This window comes from Diadema setosum, chromosome 15 (genome assembly GCF_964275005.1).
Source record: "Diadema setosum chromosome 15, eeDiaSeto1, whole genome shotgun sequence".
NCBI lineage: Eukaryota > Metazoa > Echinodermata > Echinoidea > Diadematoida > Diadematidae > Diadema > Diadema setosum.
The window spans coordinates 33,894,406-33,910,276 of record NC_092699.1 but is presented as its reverse complement, the minus strand read 5'-3'; the positions used below and the strand labels follow the sequence as shown (position 1 = coordinate 33,910,276).

Sequence of the window (15,871 nt, the reverse complement as noted above, 5' to 3'; positions counted from 1 at the left end):
GAGATACAGATGATAATTTGGGGAAGAGCTGAATTTTTATTCTTTGTTGTAACAAGAATTTTGCTATAACCATATATGGTTAAATATAAATGTATAGATGAATTTAGATATAGACACATAACATGAAATATTGCAGATAAAGGTTTGAGATACTTGATCAAGTGTTGAAGTCCATTTGATTTAAAGGGCCAGTTTACCTTTGGGAGCAGTGATTTTAAAAATGTTCAAGATATCACATTTGATGCATATGTGTAGGTCTGTTGTATCACAAAACATCCTACCATATAAAATCTTAGCAATAAAGCCTAAAATATAAGGTGATATCAGTATTTTTCTCAGTAAACCGTAACTGTACACGGTTTAATCTGGAAGCATTCTTATTATAACTATCGTTCGCATTTTGTGTATTTAACAATACTTAACATTGATTATACAGATTCAAATTTTTACAGTGGTTGTTTCTATCCCTAACTCACATTTTAGAAGTATTTTAAAGCACTAATGATGGGTTTTTGTTTCATCTGCAAATGGTAAATTATGCCTTTAAATGAGAAGTGCAAATGTTTGATGGGGGTTTTATCTTTTTTTTCAAATAGTCAGAGGACACATTACACTTATACTGTACCTTTTCCAGATGAATTATTATTATTCATATGCTTCATCCCCAGAGGGTGCACAGCAAATTCTTTTTGGGTTATTTGTTGTTACCTTTTGTTTTCCCTACAATTATTATTATGTTGCTCACTATTTACAGTAATTCTTCTGTGTCCTGTATAATTGATGATTATTACACTCACTTTTTGAAATTTTATAGGAAATAAAGTGAGCAGAACTCTCACTAGATTTTGTTTGTCCACATTACTTGCCATAATAACCTTGTGGGTACAGGTTGTGAAATCAAAGGGCAAAGATCACTCAACTTTGTCTAAAAATTACACTTTCCTGTAGATACTTCATCTATGCAAGAGAACTAAAAGTGTAATAGAGATACAACTTTGTAAATTGAGAGGATAGGAAAAAACAAAGGCAAAAATTCTTAATATATATCATTTATTTCCATTACTTTAGTATGAATGTCCAAGTGACTGTAACTTGTTAACACAGACAAAAATGAGGAAATACTTCCTTTATGCTGAGTAGGTGAAAGGTTAATCATCATTATTCACTAAAAGCAAAATGGGTTCAACTTTGAACCGTTATGTGTGACACAGTTGTGGCACCTTTACCGGTGTAACTTTGCACCTTTCAAACCAGGAAGGTATAAAGTTGCTTTTATAAAGGTACTTACTGGTCTGAAAGGTTCAAACTTACACCTGTAAAGGTGTTATAATAATTGTATCACACGTAAAGGTTCAATGTTGAACCTATTCTTGGAGTGTAGATTGCAGGTTAAGACCTGTTAAATTAGTCCAACTGCACACATCTAATGAAAGGCCACATTTATTTATTTATCTATATATATATATATATACATATATATATATATATATATATACATATATATATATATATATATATATATATATATATATATATATATATATATATATATATATATATATATATATATATATATACATATGCATATTGTGGGGGAGAGGGGAGATATTGTGATTGCTTAATGGTTGAGGCATCCCAGCTACCCTTACCACACAGCAAGCAGACTACTCAAGTTTGTGATAATGTGTCATGGAAGCTACCTTATTCGTAATATTAGAAAGTGCTGTTGATATATCATGCCTGATTCCATTGTCTGATCGACATCACACGTCTGGAAAGTCGTACTGTGATAGAATCGGTTTTAAGGTGAAGTTCTTCATTTGATGATATCATGCATCCATCTAGATGAAGAAAAAAGATGCCTTTCATTGCACCTCCACCTGTCTCTATGATCTTTCTCAGGAGCAGAATTCCCAACACTGCTTAACCCGTTCCTTATGGCAGTGGCGGATCCAGAGGGGGGCGCAAGAGGCACATGCCCCCCCCCCTTTATTTATCATTAAAAACAAAAGAAATAGAAAGAAAAAAATGAAATGAAACCCAGAAGTGGCACCAGAAATATTAGTTGCACCCCCCCCCCCCCTTTACAGAATTCCTGGATCCGCCCCTGCTTATGGGAACCTGGTATACCAGGTTCCCGTGGGAGCAACTGATATAAGACAAGAGTGCCTGTTTTCGTGGCCAAAATTCATGCTTCTTTGTGTTATAAAGTAAAAAATGGGTTTCATAAAAAGATTAGAGTTTATTCTATCAGCAATTGCTCTCTTTCTGTTGGAAGAATTTGTATATCACAGTATTTTTTACCTTTGTTCTGATATAGTTTGCCCTTGCTCTGATACAAAACTCGTATGAACATGTACATTAGCGATCAAAGCTGATCACAGTAGATAGCTGTGTTCGCTGACCCCAGTCATCGCATTCTGGTGCCTGATTTGTGTAGAACAAGAGTCTGTGAGCCCATCAGCGCACGCTCTATTCATACATCGCACCTGATCAATATTTCTACTGTTCAAGGGCACATGTAGTTCACCGTGGGGGAGGGGATGCATGCACCGCTTGACTGCTTTCACACAGGTGGATTACCAACCTGTCTGTTCTTTGACGACGGGCAAAAAGAATCTGGTTTGGGGGGACATTGAAGGTATTTAGAGAATTGCGGAAGGAACGGGTTAATAGTCAAATACCTAATATGTTGAATTCAGTCTTCTTGCTCAATATAGCCTGGTTTGCTTTCCTCTTCAAAACACATTTTATCTCTAGGAGATTCTGTTTGTAAGTGTGAAAGTCAGTTTAAGAAAATAATAAGAATTCAAACAATGCCATTTTCAGACTAAAATGTGATGTTACTCTTCCGTCATCTCCTTCACTGACACAGGGCACGAGAAATTGCTAGTGACCACCATCCCCGTTTTGATCGTCATGGCTTTTGCATTGATTTTTGCCTTTCTGGCATGCGGATACCAGCGAATCAAGAAGGACTCACAACATTTTCCGGATCCCGTGTATCCCAAGGTAAGTAGGGGCTTACACAAGGGTTTAAATATCTTCTATCCTTTTTATCCCAAGGTAAGTCAGGGTTTACACAAAGGTTTAAATGTCTTCTAGATGTCCTTCTGTTGATGTCTACTTAAACATATACATGTCTTCTTTTCCTGTGAATGTTGCAGTGTAATTACTTAGTCGATGTTTATTCATTGTGGGAAATGTATGTTACTGTGTAAATTAATTATTTTTCTACTATATTAGGCTATCAAGAATATCGCTGATATTTTTTTTTTAATTGTGTGAACTCTGTGATAAGTGTCAAGCTTTTTTTCTTATTTTGAAGGATATTTTTCAAGAAATAGAATGTGGAAGCATCTATGATGTGGTTGGTAAAAATGGGAAGGAAAACCTTGTGTAATGTGGGTTTAGGTTATTTGAGGAGATTTCTAGATAGAAGATAATAACTCAACTATTTTGGTTGCCTATAGTCCTATGTAAATTTCAGCTGAAGCAAATGTGACAGTTAATTTGGGACTGATTTGCTAGTCATTGTTGTAAGATTGAGATAACTTATGCTGGTACAGCATACGATACAGTAGGAAAATTCCAAACAGCACAAAGGTGATAATTGTAGTAAGAGAAAGATATTCTGCTAAATGAATGTTGTACCTCTTTGTCGATCAGATATTCCAGGTTAAGCCGCCCGCATGCCCCGAACCTGAAGTCTTTGACCAGCTTGTTTATTCTCCGGAGATCAAGGAGAAGTGTTCAGCACAAATCTTGGGCATGGTGTCTGAAGACAAGGAAATGTACCCACTCCTCAACCAAAAAGATCTTGACATTTCCCTCGACAACCAGACATACTGTAAGCTGTCCTTGCGGCGCCCTGAAAGACCGTTCAACCTGCACATGGCTACAGATGTGGAAAGCTGTGACTATTACCCCTTTGTTGAGGAAGTGAGGGTCAAAGAGTCGTCTGTTGATGAGGGCGTCTACGTAGGTTACTTGTCCAGCTGCTCCCAGAGGTCAAGCGATGAAAGCAGTGACCAAGACCAACAGAAGTTCCTCTCCCTTAAAGGACCTCCTCCCGGGTTTGGCGGTCAGCATGACGTGGATTGTGATCGCGGCAGTCCAGTCGGGGACAGCAGAGAAGGGGGAAGGGACTCTGGCTACATTTACAGCAGCCTGGCCCAATGTGCAGATGAGGAAAGCTACGTTTCAAGCAGCTCTGTCGATGCCGATGATGAGGGTAGTCTACCGTCAATGCAAACTGCCCTTGCGCATAGTTCTCACCAAGTGTCCGACACAGCTGTTGCAGATCCTTTTTGGATGGCCAATGAGCCAGGGCCTTATGTGATGGCCCCTAGTGGACAGTGGGAGGGTCCAGCAGTCGAAAAAATTTCAAGACCCAGCATGGGCCAGGACCACGATCCGACAGCCTTGATTTGCAACATTGTAGTCAATGAAAAGCATGGTCCCATCTCATCTCCTCCATCGGAAACCATAGCGGATTATGTTACTTGCAATGACATTGCTGCAATGCGTGTCGGTGGCAAGGTGGAATCAGGTGATAGCTTACATCGCAAACCACACTCGTTGCAGTCATCCCCGCAGCATAACATCAGAGATCTCCCTTACACTCTGTCATCAGCCCAGTGGTCCCAGAATCCTGCGGTCAGTGCCAAAATGTCCCCGAATCTTCAGGCAGTCTATGTGGACAGCAGGGACATTCCTTTATCCCCTTCTCTTCGAGGGTCATCATCCTCTGAAGCCAGAGGTAGTCAACATTCTGAGATAGATCTCACTACTTTGCTGCAAGATGAAACTACCTCAGCAGGATTTAGGGCGAGATGCGGATCCCTACCCATTGCAGATGAAAATTATCATGCGAACCCAGGGAAAGTCCACAAGATGCTAAGGCTATCTTCAAGTGGCTATGTGAGTAGGGATTCTGATGCAGTGGTCACTTGAAGTCAGCAAGACAGCATTATCAACATGATCAAACAAGTAACCCTTTTACTGTCCCATCTTCAACAGCTCCTGATTAGCAAATGATGTTGGCTCACCCACAACTCAGTCATATTCCTTGCCCAGTATATGCAGTGAGAAACTCAAATCACTTTCAGAAGAACCAAAGGCATACAAATGCCAGTGCAGCTGAAGTGTTGGTTTTTGGGCATTTGGTGTTATTTTTTTTTGTGTGTGTGTAGTTATGTGACTGAAAAAAAATGAATTTTCACATCTTTTTCTCGACATCATTCTATGAGCAGTACAGAGTTATACCTCCTCCCTGACTGAACTGTTCCCCGAAGGTTTCTGAAGTGTCCCCTTAGTGGAAACCAACGGGTTTCCACTGATAGGTAGTAAGTACTGCGTAAATTGCATCTTGATTTGCAGGTCACAAATACGGCTTGGGCTGCATAGCACATTGTTCCCATTGCTTTCAGCCCAGTGCCCCCCCCCCCTAAAAAATAAATAAATAAATAAAATAAAATGAATGCATGGTATGAAAACATGCTGAACTCTTTATGCACCTAGGCACCTGGTTGTGACTTGCCTTGTATTTTTCTCTGCATTCAGATAGTTGAGTATATTTATTAGACATTGAATGTCATTTTTTATATGAGAGATTTTTTAAAATTTGAGATTTGAAGTTATTTCAGATTGTATGTTGTAAATTGTATCAAAGTTGGTGTCATGTACTGTAGGCTGAAACTGTTGGTTAGAAGCTAACCAGGAAAAAAGAAATCAATATTTATCTCAAGCCCTGGAATATTCTGTGTGTATGCTGTCATCATTACCTTGAAAAGGATAAGTGATGTAAAACAGAGATGTAAATCCACAAAATCTTGGAAATGAAGCTAGAGGAGGGGAATGATTAGACATTAGTGATAGAGCTCTGAAGTGCTAACAACTGATACATGTACTTGTCTCCAAGAGTTGTGCTGTATGTATCAGGGTAGGAAAGTGCTGAAAATGTTTAATGAGGGTGCAAACACTCGAATCTCTCTCTCTATATATATCACTATATGTACCTATCTATCCCTCTCTTTCCCTAAAAGATGAAGATGAACAACATTTGGTAAAGGCAACATTGTGCTGAGAATTGTGTCTTACATTTAAAATGACAAAATCACAGTGACAATAAAACAAGAACTACAAGGGGATTCTGAGATGGACGTGAAAAATCTTGTTGATCTGTCAGTGTCATACACTTTGAGAATGTGTTGAACACAAATCAGAAACATTACAAATTTGATTCATTATTTTCATTGTGCTCGGCAGGGCTGCGCACTAACCCATTTTTTCTTCTGGTCCAACCTGTCTGTCAGACCAGTAGATGCCCAGTTTTTCCATCTTTTACTGGTCCATTCCTGAAAAGGTTATACTGGTTCGACGGTGATTTTTACTGGTCAGGTACTGTCGGACCAGTGCCAGTGTGCAGCGTTGTAGTACCATATGATTCTGCCTTTATATCTGGAGACTAGTGAAAGGATGGGATAAACCTCTTATCAAAAACCTGCTGCATAGAATGTTTTTAAGTCTCTAAAACTGTAGTCATGAGCCAACACACTGTAGCAAATCACTTTGGTGGCTGAATAGGAAGGTTGATTGTAAAAGAATTGTTATGTGTGCACGCATGTTCAAACCATTGATGATAAGCAGCAAATCATCCCATCAAACCCAAAGTGAATGTTGCTATAGAGAATATATCAGCTTTTCGTCATTAAATTAGTACCTCTGAATGTTGCTGCATATTTTGTACCGGAAAAAAAAATAATTGACTTGGTTATATTTAATTGAATCAATACAAAGTCAGAAAAAAAAAAAACAATTAAAAAAAAACTTGCCATATTTTATAAAGAAACAGGAAAGGTATTTTTTTTTTTATATATATATTACCAATTTTCTGACAGTCTACATATCTTGCTTGTAGGAGGCTTTTGAAACCTCTCTCAAAATAATTGAGCAAAGATGCACAGAAGGAAGTTAAAATGAAAGATAATTTTTTCTATCTTGTAATATAAAATGAATATATATATATAATTACATATACTCAGATTATGCTTAAATTTAGGCTGATATGTAATTGGCGATTTATAGTTGTCAGTGGAGGTGAGTGTGAAACCAGTACTTGTCTTTTCTATTTTGATTTGTGCAGCCGTGTCATTTTGTGTTTAACTTTCATGCCGAACTGATTTCATTTCAGTTTTGTAGAATTGACATGAATGCAGCTGAGATGTTGTGATTTAATGTGAAAATATTCTCTCTAATTTTCTCTGTTCTGCCATCATTATAATATGTATATATATATATATTTTTTTTTTTTTCAATACAACCATAGGCCTGTTCACAGAATTTGGTAAAGCCGTACAGTTTAATGAAATATTAGGACGGGGATATGGCTCAGACACACCGCATCTGCCTCCCGATCTAAGGGACCAAATTCAATCCCCGAGTCTCACTGAGCAATGTTGTGTGTAAGCATTCCGCCCCCTCTAGAAAAGAGGCAAAAACACTCTGTCCCTCGGATAGGACATTAAATGGAGGTCCTGTGTGTGTGTTAGCCACGTCTCACGCACGTTAAAGAACCCACTTCATCTATTCGTCGCAAACAGCAGGGTGCTAACCTGTTGAAGTGGTCCCCCTACCCACCCACACAAGAAAAGCAGGTGAATGATGCCGACCCCTCGTGGTTTGCCCAGATGACAAGCAGTAGTCGGCAAACGGTATCTACCAGGTACAAGTACATTGATTGTGCCATACACTTGAATGAATGACATAATCTGTTGGGATTGATGATTAATTTTTTTTTTCTTGTCCTTTGATTTACAATGTTTCTATCATTCTGTTATTTCTTCGATCCAGTTTGATTGTATAAATTGTTGCTAAGATACCATAAACAAGGCTCAGTCAAACGTAATGGTTGTTGCAAGTAGGAACACAAACTGGCACTCTTTATCATATGAAGAGTTTGATCATAAAAAGTGTGAACTCCATCCATGTTGATTTGAGATATCTGCGATTAAAGCTGCTCGAAAAAAAAAAAAAAAAGAGAGCAAAAAGTAAGAAAATATAACATGATTTCCGTCATAAGTTCAGGTATGTTACTCGTTATGTAACAAGTGACATGGGTGTATGCAAGGGGGGGGGGGGGGTCGGGAGGGTCGTACGACCCCCCCCCCCCCCAAATTTTCAAAAGGTCCACTTTTTGTAAAAGACATGCACCTTTGTATGCACCAAATGGCCCCATTTTAAGACATAAAATTCAAAAACTCCCTACCGTGGGAGGGGGGACACCCCCCTCCCACACCCTCCCCCCCCCCCCCCCCCCGTGATTACGACCCCCCAGAAAAAATCCTGGATACACCCCTGAGTGAGGTATCACTGGAAAGGTCTTGCTCTATCCAATGATGGACTTACTTTAAAATGTTGTAAAATAGCACTTAACCTGTTTTGCAACCAAACTTTTCATTCACAGCCTTTCTATACTGCGTGAGACCCTCTCAGGTTCCATCCTCACTAACTCCACTATGATGGGTCCTGTCGAGTAGTGTACCAGCGTACAACCTTTATTCCAAAGGTATACATAAATTTGGAAATACTTGTGTATGAAGTGAAAAATGTACTTCTAAGAGTACTAGTGGTCAATTGGAGCTCTGCCTATTCTATTTAACATTATTTCCATGTGTGTGAACATGTACAGCTGTGTCAATATTTCAAAAGAAAAAAAGGAAAAAGAGAAATGAGTATGTGTACCGTACAAAGTATAGTAGTTATTTATCTCAGGTTATATGGATCTGTATAATATTAAGGGCTGCCCAATGTGCTTGTCATACTATGCTTTTAGTAATAGCAAAAACGTAAACTTGTTTATCTTGGGGCTTTCCTTTTTTGTATTGTTTTGCTTGCTTTCTTTTCTTTTATTCCACATCATAATTATGTTGTTTGTGTATGGTGATTAATATGGTTAAATGTCATACTTCTTGTTCATTATACAGAAACTTCAGCAACCCCCTCCCCCATTGTTGCAAAGGAGAAACCATCTTTTGCACAAATTTTGACATACATGATTACTTTCACAGAGAGCCATTTCTAAGACAAGGCTGGCGTGAAAAAAATTGTAATTTTTAGACTTCTAAAGGTGGTAGTTACTTGCTCTCCCCTTAGGCATAATGATTGTGGTTTAGAGATTCACCATACTACCCAGGAATGTTTATATATATAAAACATATCTAACAAGGCTCAACACAAATTTTTCTATAGGTGGCCCGACATCTATTCTTATTTACCCTGGGAAACCGAGCCTATATAATTATGTATATGTATATATATATATATATATATATATATATATATATATATATATATATATATACATATATATGATATATATTTATTAAAAAAGGAATGGTAAATTTTATCTTATGCACACATCACATTTTCTTCAAGTGTCCTTTATACTGAAAAGAACTAGAAGACGAACCTTTTTTTTCCCCAATGGAACAGTAATATTTGGTGCACAAAAAATCTCGGTGGAATTGCCTTGGAACGCGGGTGCCTGATCACGATATTCATTTTCTGTACATTGTATGTACGCCTCAGGTGCAAGTTTCTAGTAGTCTTGTGGCCTTTTTGGTATTGTGCACATGAATATTTGATTGTCGATACCATACTCATATTGCTATGACATAGGGTTTAGTATTACTGTCTTGCCGACTTTGTCATTATTGTTATGTGTAAAATAAAGTTCGTCGTTACTTTCTCAAATGTCCATTTCAATATCTCAGTCGCTGACGTGTTTTGTCTTTGGTCAAAACATCCAATGTCTTTTAGAAAGAGCTTATATATACACGTACATCTTTTGTACTATTTTATGCCCTCTCTAGGTCTTATGACATTACATAATACATACATAATTATGTTCATATAATGTAAAGGCCTACACCAACTCGTACAAACACACAAATATTCACATGATATATAGATGCATAAAGTCATATATATATATTTTTTTTTTTTTCAGTACAGGCCAAAAGTTTGGGGCCACCCTCAGATTTAAAAGAAAATCATACAAAAATACTGTGTTCTGCATTTTATTCAAATGTAATGATACTGAATGGGCAAAGGCAGTTCCATTACATCACACAAGCATGTTTCCATCATGAATTGCAGTTTAATTACCCATTTTGCGGAGATTTTCTGCTCACACTTTGGATTCATCAAAATACCCTCCACGTGCCCTGATCACTGCTTTACAGATTCTTGGCATGCAATCTAAAAGTTTTTTTTTTTTGAAGTATATGCAGACAATAATCCCCTTGGCTTGCTGACTTTAAGCATTCAAACATCTGTTTTTCATTGCTGGGGGAGGAGCAGCGGACCTGCCTATCAAGTTCATCCCATGCTAGTTCTATAGGAGAAAGGTCTGGAGACTGGGAAGGCCAAATCATGTTCCTCAAAACATTCTGCTCTTCTTTTGAATGGATGTAGTTCTGGCTAAGCATAGATGAATGTTTCGGGTCGTTGTCTTGTTGCAGGATGAAGTTTTGACCAATGAATCTTAAGCCAGATGGAATTGCATGCCTCTGAAGTATTGAGGGGTAATGCTCTTTGTTCATGTTTCCTTTGACCTGAACCAAGTCTCTGGCTCTTTCTCCTCCAAATCATCCCCAGACCATCACTGATACTCCATCATGCTTCATATAGTAGGCACAACGCAGCTGTTAATTATGTTCTGCCTCCTGTCGCCTCACATATACTCTTCTGTTAGTTCCAAATAACTGAAACTTGCTCTCATCAGTCCAAAGGACCTTCTTCCAATCACCAACAGTCCAATTTTCTTGGCTCACTACAGTCTTTTACTCTTGTTGACTGGGCAAAGGAGTGTCACTGAGGCCTCCATAAAGGGACTGGAATAGTCCATTTTCCTAATGAATTCAAATTTATGGGTGTTTCATTCCCGGGAACATTATAGAGATGAGCTATTCCTTAAACGTGATCTTTTTAAATGAAATTCAATTGCTAGAATCCAGTTTGCATCTATTATTTGTTGCTATGTCAGACAAGCCTCGGACAAGCTTTCAGGTCGTCAAAAACAAACTTTGCTTAAAAGGTATGCATAAAATTTGAATACATTACGAAAACCGACTGGGGTTCAGAAAACCGATTGGAAACATGCTTATGTGATGTAATGGAACTGTCATAGCCCATTCAGTAATAATACATTTGAATAATGCAGAATGCAATGTTTTGTATGATTTTCTTTTGAATCTGAGGGTGGCCCCAAACTTTTGGCCTGTACTGTATATATATATATATATATATATATATATATATATATATATATATACGTACAAATGTACATACACGCACAAATATACATACGAAGGGTTTGTTTGCAAAAACCAATAAGTCCATTTTTGAAGATTTTGAAGTATGATCTCTGTCATAAAGTACAAAATGATACCTTTTAAATGATATATTGGTTACTACATTTAAGGGTATATTTTTGAAGTTATGGTCAAAAGAAGCAAAAATTTTCTTATTCTCTTTATTTTTCTTGACCTTTAATCGCAAATATCTCCATTTGGCAAATATGGACTTATCGGTTTTTGCAAACAAACTCTCCATACAATGTACATACATAATATACAATTACATAATACGTACCTTTCTTCATAAAATTGTACGCCTGTGTGCATTCCGTGTTTGAATGTGTGAACGTGATGAATAAAACGTCGGAATTTTGACAGCTCTCCACCGGTGTCCAGTGCAGCGCCTAAAAAGAGAGAAAAACACCAGAATTGTTAAAATGCTTACGATGCTTTTTCAGCACCTAATTTGAGACTACCACAATTATCACCACCAATAACGTAACAGCATACTTCCTTGCCGCAAAGAAATGACCGCGTGCAATTAGAATTTCCGTTAGTGTTGGAATAGTTTCCTCTATATAGTTGATTATCATCTGTTAGACACATGGTTTGATTTGATTGTTTGATTTGCTTTACTTTGTCCTTTTCTTCCTTTTGTTATTGTTGTTGTTATTATTGTTAAGACCCGGAATCATGTGACGATGAAGACACCAAAGGAGTGCCATTATTTTTCGAGTACCTTCCGCAGATGCTAATCTCACTTCCTTTATTCGCTAAACTGGCTCACCACTCCATAATTGATTTTGCACATGAAGTGACATCAACACGTACAATGCATGATGAAGAGGTTTCACTAGTGAAATCACCTCCCTGCTGAAATCAAACCTAACACAAACTAGTTTCACATGAAGAATTTAATCGCGAAATTACTTAAATCCATTCTTGTTAGGTTGAGATAGTAACGATTAAAGGGGCATTCCAGGGCCTCATTTCATAAAAGGTTGATACAATAACAACTCTTGCTGGAATGGCAATTGTCATGGTAACGACAAGAATCCAGCTTTATGATTGGCTGTTGCTATTGGAAGTTGTCATTCCAGCAAGAGTTGCCATCCTCTATGACACGGGGCCCAGATGATTTTCATAATTTCACATCATGTAGTACATAAATTGACAGCTCCATGTGTAGATTTGTGGAATTTATTGGAGAAACCAATATTTTGAAAAGTCTTAAACAAATTACACTGAACAGTGTTGATGACATAGAGCCTCACATATTTCAGAAATGTCAATTATTGTAGCAATGATGCCAAGTTCAATTTGTTTGTTTTGTTTTGTTTTGTTTTTTTTTAATGAGTGAGTTTTTCATGACTCGGCGTCTCGGCGCTCGCGCGCATGCGCGCGCGAATTAGGGGGTGTCCCCCTTCCATGTTTATATAGGGAGCTTTTTTTTTTTTAATTATTAGCTCTTAATGATGCGATCTGGTGCATACTTAACAGGCCCTAAATGCTTGAGTCTCACGCAGAATGCGTGAGACTTGGTAGCTCTGATGTAGTAGTGTAATTCCATTACAATACCGCTTGCTTAACAAGTTCACCTGTGTAGAATTTATACATGCCTTCTTCCAACTCCTGCATTCTTATGGTGAGGCTGCCATGCCGTCATCTTGTTCATTGCAATTAATGTTATAAATTTTGAAAACATCCTTATTCCTCATCCCAATCACTATAAATTCTGAAACTCTGTGCTCAGTATAACTAATTCATAGTATTTCTAATGTAAAAGTCTGAAAATCATCCGAAGGTTTCCTTTAGAGATGTTTTTAAAAAGAAAATAATAAGAAAATAGAAGACATTTTAATCACAACTTAAAGAACATTGATTTCCTTCTCATGGTACAATTTTTAGAGAAGCATCACTAGAAAGGTTTTATTTAATCTAAATCTGATGATGGACTTTCAAATTTTTAAAAATGGCGCTTGATCCATTTTGCGATCAAAATCCTCACGTGATTTCTCAAATTATAAAGTGACGTCAGTCGCAAGGACATACTGCAGATCTGATGAGGTGAAGACGCCGGATCACCTTGCCAGTCCTTAAACGACCAGGGCCATTTTGCATAAAAGCTGAGATCAAACATAATCTCTGAATACTCGATTCTGATTGGCTGATAAAAGAGTTATGTTTGATTTTCTGACTTATGTTTGATTGTAGCTTTTTATGTAACAGGGCCCTGGTAACCTGGGTATCAGCCAATCAGAATCGAGTATTCAGAGACTTAAGTTCGATTTTCTGACTTATGTTTGATTGCAGCTTTTTATGTAACAGGGCCCTGGTAACTTGGGTATCAGCCAATCAGAATCGAGTATTCAGAGACTTAAGTTCGATTTTCTGACTTATGTTTGATTGCAGCTCTTTATGTAACAGGGCCCTGGTAACCTGGGTATCAGCCAATCAGAATCGAGTATTCAGAGACTTAAGTTCGATTTTCTGACTTATGTTTGATCGCAGCTCTTTATGTAACAGGGCCCTGGTAACCTGGGTATCAGCCAATCAGAATCGAGTATTCAGAGACTTAAGTTCGATTTTCTGTCTTATGTTTGATTGCAGCTATTTATGTAACAGGGCCCTGGTAACCTGGGTATTAGCCAATCAGAATCGAGTATTCAGAGACTTAAGTTCGATTTTCTGACTTATGTTTGATTGCAGCTTTTTATGTAACAGGGCCCTGGTAACTTGGGTATCAGCCAATCAGAATCGAGTATTCACAGACTTAAGTTCGATTTTCTGACTTATGTTTGATTGCAGCTTTTTATGTAACAGGGCCCTGGTAACTTGGGTATCAGCCAATCAGAATCGAGTATTCACAGACTTAAGTTCGATTTTCTGACTTATGTTTGATTGCAGGTTTCTATGTAACAGGGTCCTGGTAACCTGGGTATCAGCCAATCAGAATCGAGTATTCAGAGACTTAAGTTCGATTTTCTGTCTTATGTTTGATTGCAGCTTTTTATGTAACAGGGCCCTGGTAACCTGGGTATCAGCCAATCAGAATCGAGTATTCAGAGACTTAAGTTCGATTTTCTGACTTATGTTTGATTGCAGCTTTTTATGTAACAGGGCCCTGGTAACTTGGGTATCAGCCAATCAGAATCGAGTATTCAAGGACTTAAGTTCGATTTTCTGACTTATGTTTGATTGCAGCTTTTTATGTAACAGGGCCCTGGTAACCTGGGTATCAGCCAATCAGAATCGAGTATTCAGAGACTTAAGTTCGATTTTCTTACTTATACTTGATCTCAGCTTTTATGCAGCAGGGCCCTGCACAATATTCAAAATGTTTTCATATCGGATTTAAAACACGTACTCACGATAGTAATAATCTCGCACTGATGACTTTTAGGGGTGAAATCATCAACCAAAAACATGATTGAACAGTTGTTTTTGTGTACACACCACAGGGTGAGCAGTATTAGGAATATATAGCATAATTACCTTTTATGATTTGCACTGTATAGGGCTTTTTACACTTGTAAATTTTTGCTTAGCCCCGGACTATCGGTGGGGCTAAGGGGGGGCCTTAGCCCCACCGATAGTACGGGACTATCCTTAGCCCACTTTCTGTTTACACTCGTTTTTGCCAAAGTGGGCTAGCCCCACCGATAGTACGGTACTATCTGGCCCTGCAAAATAGCAGGGGTTAGCACCGCAATTGCGGTGCTAGCACCGCAATTGCGGTGCCAAGCAAGTGAGTGTAAACAGAACGAAAAAATAATCCTGGGCTAAGCGACGGAGACGAAGTGCGACCCTCACTGACCAATCAGAAACGAGGTAATCAAGTGCTGCCGGTGCGTGCGTGTACGTGTACAGTACACAGCGTAATTATGAATATTCATGTGGTTTGGAAAGTCCGGGGCTAAGAAAGACGAGTGTAAAAAGGTCAGTTTTCTCCTTAGCCCCGGACAAGAGATAGTACGGGACTAATTGGCGAGTGTAAAAAGCTGAAAAAATTGGTACGGGACTAACGATAGTCCTGGGTCAGAGAAAGTCCGGGGTTAAGAAACACAAGTGTAAAAAGCCCTTATGGTTACGAATAATATCACTCTTCGGAGAAAATATGTGATTTGAAAATGATATGACCTTCATGTCAATATGTCCGATTTTCATGAAACATTGACCAATCTATTTACTTGATTTTACTCTTCTACTGAGATCGAAGATCACTTAAATATGATTCATGTAATAGATTTTATCTCGAGGGAAGCTAACGAATCTGTTTTTATTATTATTATTTATGTTATTATAATTTTATTCTATATCATATTATTTATATTATTTTATTATTGTCATTACTATGATTAGTGACAGGTATAGGGGTATTTGGGACATGAAACAGAATATTCTCACAGTTACAGCACACTGGAGGATGGAAGCAACATCATACAGCATTTTATACATAAATATTTTTTAATAGTTATATATAAGCAGTGAATGTTATATAAAACACA

At 37.9% G+C, this 15,871-nt stretch overlaps 1 protein-coding gene across 1 annotated transcript in view; it reads left to right on the top strand.

Annotated features, from left to right (window-relative positions):
- Window positions 1-4,956, top strand: part of LOC140238704 (uncharacterized) — a 42,795-nt gene extending 37,839 nt beyond the window's left edge. Inside the window, exons 13-14 of the mRNA XM_072318603.1 lie at window positions 2,876-3,012; window positions 3,670-4,956. Coding sequence (XP_072174704.1) covers window positions 2,876-3,012; window positions 3,670-4,956 — 1,424 coding nt within the window. The remainder of the gene's footprint in view (window positions 1-2,875; window positions 3,013-3,669) is intronic.
- Window positions 4,957-15,871: the final 10,915 nt, after the last annotated feature.